Source organism: Primulina huaijiensis, chromosome 16 (assembly GCF_012295235.1).
Source record: "Primulina huaijiensis isolate GDHJ02 chromosome 16, ASM1229523v2, whole genome shotgun sequence".
NCBI classification, from domain to species: Eukaryota; Viridiplantae; Streptophyta; class Magnoliopsida; order Lamiales; family Gesneriaceae; genus Primulina; species Primulina huaijiensis.
This window is the reverse complement of record NC_133321.1, coordinates 17,447,282-17,452,730: the sequence shown is the minus strand read 5'-3', so window position 1 is coordinate 17,452,730 and position 5,449 is coordinate 17,447,282. Positions and strand designations below refer to the sequence as shown.

Below are 5,449 nucleotides of genomic sequence, written 5' to 3'. Positions count from 1 at the left end.
AGATCGATAATAATATAATTTTATTTGAGAGTAAATATCAATTTGTATTCATAAAACAAAGTCATGTCTATTGCATCAATGGCTTCCATACTTTCTCAAAATATCAATTTGTATTCATAAAACAAAGTCATGTCTATTGCATCAATGGCTTCCATACTTTTAAACAGAAGTTGGATAAAATTTCACATTATTGTCATTTAAACTAACCAAAATTGATACTTAATAATATCTCAAAAAAGTATTTTTAATAGATTGATCGTTTTCGAATATATCGGCTGTCATAATATAAAATAATAATAATATGGATCAGTGGGTCCAGATAGCGACGTGGCAGTGGATGATTGGACATCTGGAATGCGAGTACGAGATTTCTAAACACGGGATTGTTGTCCTACGCAGGACCTGTCCGCGATGAAATGGGCTGTAGTGGGCTAGTTAACGGATGTATGGGCCAGATCGCCCAAAGAAACTGTAATGGGCCTCCAATAGTATATAGTAGTGGCCTGCTTATTTTGTTGCAGGTCATCTCAAAAATATGAAATACTTTTATCATTTTTGGAGACAAAAACTCTAAAACAAATCATACATGGGTCCTGACAAAGGAAAGTTATTTTCCAACTATTGAATTGAATGAAAGACTATCTGGACTAAACCTTTTACTACACGTCCCTTTGCTTTATATCTCTCACAAACATAATAGATGAAAATAGTATTTTCTTAAATTGATAACCTTTTCCCTTATAGTTTTTCCAATACAGAAGAAAAGAATTTTTGAGCATCCCTCTTCGTCCCTCAAAAAGAGCCCGGAACCAGCCAAATACATGGATTTCCTGTTTTAAGTCAATACCATGGTCAAATTGAAGCACTAAATGATTAATATGACTAGATATCACGTTGGAATTTTACAGCAGAGGCCAGCCTGTGTACCCAAGGACAAAACATAGGATGCAGTACTAGGATGCTCTTAGTCTTTGCAGATAAAACTACAGTACTACTTAAAAAATATTGTCCTACGCTGTCCCCACGCTTAGTACAAGAATTGGTGACCATTTACTACTCGAACATGTTGATCAAAGTTTCGTCATCATCGTACAAGCTGTCTTAAACCCCATATACGTAGAATCGACTACATCAAACATATTCACGATTCATATATAAAAAGCAAGAGCATATATAGGTAAATAAGACACATAGCAAAGAAGCATTGCAACCATGTATATTATTACCCAAAGTAGCGGTTTATCAGACCAAATATGGTAAAGTTTAGACTGCTTTGCACCACCAAGGCAAAGATCAGACACATTTTTGGGAAATTAAATTCTTTGAAATACAGTTCTTAAATTGTTTAGCTATCTTCGGTAACATTAAATTGTTCAGAAAGTTATTGAAAATCGAAATCTGCATGCTGCTGGTTTCAGGTTGTGAAGTAAAAACGAGATGCGTCATTAACGCACGCGACAGATGGGAGGTGAGAGTTTTGAGATTTAGTGGCAAATGGTGATTGGCGGACAGCAGCAAAGGAATTAAGGAAAGTTGAATTAGCGAATCCTGATGATGCTGCAGTAGACAAGAGTGGTGTTGGAGGAACCACATTTGGAATGCTTCTCCCGGTCAAATTTGTTGATGAATCAACTTCCATACTCATCTCTAGAGCTGATCCCTGTAGAAAGAAAAATCAGATCTCAAAATGCTTGAATACCACAAGGTTATGCTCACGTTCCACGACCGACTATTTTCAGCTACTGAATATACGGTGTTAGGTGAACTTTGTGGATTTGCTTAAATGCAAAGTGCTGACACATTTAAATTTCAAACTATATCATTGAAGTGGCCGACCATGGAGTAAAAATCGGTTTCCAAAGATTTAATTCAGGTCCCGAGTCACGCCATGGCCAGGTGCTTGTTCAAGATACTACAACAATGAGTGTTAATAGAATAAGAGAAGTGCAACTGATGAAAAACAAGAAAGAACCTGTACAATATTCACCTGAAAAATGTGTACCTGATAAATGGGATCATAACTGGAACTCATGCCACTCTGGAAAAAAGGTTCAGATGCATTTAGATATCCATGTGGTAGCTGAGATCTCCTAAGGGCTAAAGACAAGGTCTGAATCTGCAATGAAATAAGAGTAACAGTTGAGCAAGCTTCCAAAGAATTTGAAGTGTTTGAGAAGACATAAATTATTCCAAACAAATATTAAAAATCTCCATCGATTATAGAGAACAAAGTAGTGGAAACTTCATATCTGAAATTTCACAGTACCCTTTGTCCATTTACAGCAGTTTTGTCTGAGTCACATTGAAGCTGAGAGTCCCCCACGCCCATACTCTGGGTTAGACAACTGGCGCCATGTGGAGGAGCTATCCCCAAGTTTAAATCTAGACTATGAATTTGGCCAGCTAGAAATGTCAAAGAAAAATTTAAATTGTGAATCAAGTAAAAGACAAAGCAACTTAGGAGAAAGACTGAATGGCGTTCATTCTTGATCACGTTTTCATGTTTACCTCCAACATCGGCCTCAAAGCTAATTTCATCTTCATATGTGCTGGGGTCAAAATTGGTAACTGCTTCCCTTCCATTGCATTTTAGTGCTGCTTTGTCGTATGCTCTAAAAAACATCAACAAAGTCAATCAAGACAAACAAACAAGCATTACAAGAAAAGAGAAAAAGAATGCAAAATATTTAGACCTCGCAGCTTCTATCTCACTGTCAAACAATCCAAGATATATGTACCTGCAGGGAAACATAGAATGTTTAATGCCATGAAATTATGAATTGACTTACATCTAATTAATCAATCATTTCCCAAATGTTCAGAAAATAGTGATATTTGGCATCTTACTTCTTGCCAAGTAACTGACCCATCCGAGCTTCCCATTTTCCACATTTGTGCAGTGTAACTCCCCGGTACTTTGAACTCCCTCTTGAAAACCCGGTACTCCGGCGACGAAGAATGTGCACAAATTCTTCCTTGGTTAGATCCTTCATCTGTGTAGAAAACCAAGAAAGAAAAATCAGAAGCACTTCAGGAACAAAAAAATACTAAATAAGTCGGTAACAAGAACCTCATTAAGATCTTCATAGTCACTGATGTTAAAATTTATGTCAGCATCCGGTCCACGAAATTTTAATGCAGCTCGATCATATGCCCTAGAATTAACATTCACATATATTTCCATATTTTATCAATGACAAGAACTTCAACCCATAAAATTAATGTCGAATCACAACAATTAAAAATTTCTTACCTGGCCGCAGCATGAGCAGTGTCAAATCCCCCTTTGAATTGACAAATAGAATTTCAGAAATGTCAAAATAAATTGAACCAAGTCAAAACGTACTCAAAATGAAGTCGTTTACACTGTACAAATTACTTACCTAAGTAAACTTGCTTACCACAGTCCCTGCAGAAACAATTTGTGAAAAATCCATCTTAATAGTAGATAACAATGTACGAAAAAGTTAGGGAAATTAAACTTCAAATTCAAAAAATAATGGCAATCAAAACCATAGATTCTAGATTTTTTTTAAAAACGTACTCCATAAAGAGTTTACAAATCGAACGTAGATTTACACAATCAATACAAATCGACAGATGAAAAACACCGTACACAACAATTTTAATTATTTACTCGTTACTATGGTTTTTATTTTTAGATGCATAACAGCGATCAGAATCGAATATCCCACCATAACAGCACGGCAGGTTTCGCACGCGTACTTGATAACAGATTATTAAATAATTAACTCGTCGAAATCGGAACCCTAACAATTGCCACTTACCAAATGTGAGATTCCCAACGGCCTGTGCGGCGATAAAACGTGACTCCACGGTACTGAGAGCTGCGAGGCCTCGGCCCTCTTCGACTTTTCTTCACCTGCCGCCTTGGCTGCTGAGTAATTACCCTCTGCCCCGCCAGCTCCGGGTAATTCTCCGAGAGATCCAATAACTGACACTGAGGCGCCCCTTTCGCCGGGAAAAAATCCTTCATCACATAACCGCCAGTCCGATTCTCTGCTTCCTCATCCTCACCGTTAGTCTTCCATATATCAAAACCGCAAAGGTTGTTCGAGCTCGAGTCCTCATCACCGGCGGCGCTGGAGGTCTCCACATTTACAACAGATGAATTCGAGCTACCGGAATACTCCAGATGATCACCGGACACAATTAATTGTTTCTCCGATAACTTTTCAGCTCGATCATAGATCGTATCAATTGTCAAATTGAGGTTTAGCATCTGGGAAAAATCCTCGAAACCCAATTCCAGAACAAAAATACGTCACAAACTTATATATGAATACACAAAAGATGAAATGCATCTGTCAGCTAAAATTGCAGTTCCATGACCCAAATAAGAGAGAGAAACGAGAGCAGAGTGGAGGCGAAGAAAGGAATTTATATAGATGAGAAATAGTGTGTATAGACAATAACAGAAAATTACACATTACTTTTTTTCTCAGCTGAGAATTCTACGGTCTTTCTACTTTGCTTTGTAGTCCACACAGAAAAATCAAAGAGGAGTTTTCGAGAAAATTAAGCCGTCATTTATTTTTTTAGAAAGGAACTATTTATGCTTTTTTTGTCTCATATTTATAATATATATTTATTTACATATATATATATATATAAGGACAAATACAAAATAAGTACTTAGATCCCAGTTTTATTTATGTTTTACTCTTTTAAATGGCTTATCATACTTTCATAAAATAAATTGAATAGTTTACCTTTTTGACCGGAATATCGTCGGGTTGTAATGTCCAGGTTTTACAGACTGCTCCTCACAGCTTAACTACGTAGTCGTAAAAGATGGTTTCTGACGTAAATTTCTTCAACAGCACCTGACACAACAATGTTTCGTTTTCTACCTCAACTATAATAATGTAATTCAATTTGAAAATAATATATGAGATGCGCAATAAACATTGATCTTTTTTTTAAAAAAAACATACCAACTATTATTACATAATAACCTCCTGTAGAGGAAGATGAACTTATAGCAGCTAATAATAAACACATATACTATAAGGATAAATATTACTGTTTGTTTGAAAGAAAATGAAAATGTTAAATGATGTATTCATCTTCTTTCCGCTTTGATTTTGTAAAAGTCTTGAAGGAATTGAAATCTTGACTTCAACTCTTGTGAATTATTTTGTCAGTTGTGACCGATAACATCTTCTGAGTGGTGATCTTTTCAACCGCTAGTTAGCGGCTTTTCATTATGTGTGGTTGAGTGGTCCATCTTCTACTATTTAGTGGAATTATCTTTTAGTGGTGGTCTATCATCCACTAATGGAGTGGTTGGATCACATGTGTATTTTATCTTTGTTAGGATATCTTCTACTTTTTGTATGGTCCCCTAGGAAATTTGTTTTTTTTGTGTGTTCATTCACCACTTGGTCATGTTTTTGCATGATGATATCAGTATGTTCTGGGTCGA

At 36.2% G+C, this 5,449-nt stretch overlaps 1 protein-coding gene across 3 annotated transcripts; it reads right to left on the bottom strand.

Moving 5' to 3' along the window:
* Positions 1-1,191: 1,191 nt before the first annotated feature.
* LOC140961798 (APETALA2-like protein 3) lies at positions 1,192-4,569 on the bottom strand. 3 transcript variants are annotated; one of them, XM_073420498.1, is made up of 10 exons: positions 4,455-4,569; positions 3,789-4,243; positions 3,384-3,409; positions 3,254-3,284; positions 3,071-3,155; positions 2,848-2,993; positions 2,694-2,738; positions 2,267-2,612; positions 1,988-2,116; positions 1,192-1,660 (listed from the first exon to the last, which is right to left on the bottom strand). In XM_073420498.1, the coding sequence occupies exons 2-10, from the start codon at positions 4,241-4,243 to the stop codon at positions 1,415-1,417; spliced, it is 1,509 nt and encodes a 502-aa protein (XP_073276599.1). In that variant the 5' UTR covers positions 4,455-4,569; the 3' UTR covers positions 1,192-1,414. The 3 variants fall into 3 exon arrangements, with proteins under 3 accessions (XP_073276599.1, XP_073276601.1, XP_073276600.1); XM_073420500.1 differs by lacking the exon at positions 4,455-4,569 and having other exon boundaries at positions 2,267-2,403; positions 2,509-2,612; positions 3,789-4,436; XM_073420499.1 differs by lacking the exon at positions 4,455-4,569 and having other exon boundaries at positions 2,003-2,116; positions 3,789-4,435.
* Positions 4,570-5,449: the final 880 nt, after the last annotated feature.

What these genes read in the sequence shown, in the direction of transcription:
- LOC140961798 (XM_073420498.1), bottom strand. Translation starts at nt 4,243, where the DNA reads ATGCTAAACCTCAATTTGACAATTGATACGATCTATGATCGAGCTGAA. An exon ending in TGGTAAGCAAGTTTACTTAG is followed by an intron (nt 3,285 to 3,383) that starts GTAAGTAATTTG and finishes GTCAATTCAAAG; the next exon opens with GGGGATTTGACACTGCTCAT. An exon ending in CTGCTGTAAATGGACAAAGG is followed by an intron (nt 2,117 to 2,266) that starts GTACTGTGAAAT and finishes ATTTCATTGCAG; the next exon opens with ATTCAGACCTTGTCTTTAGC.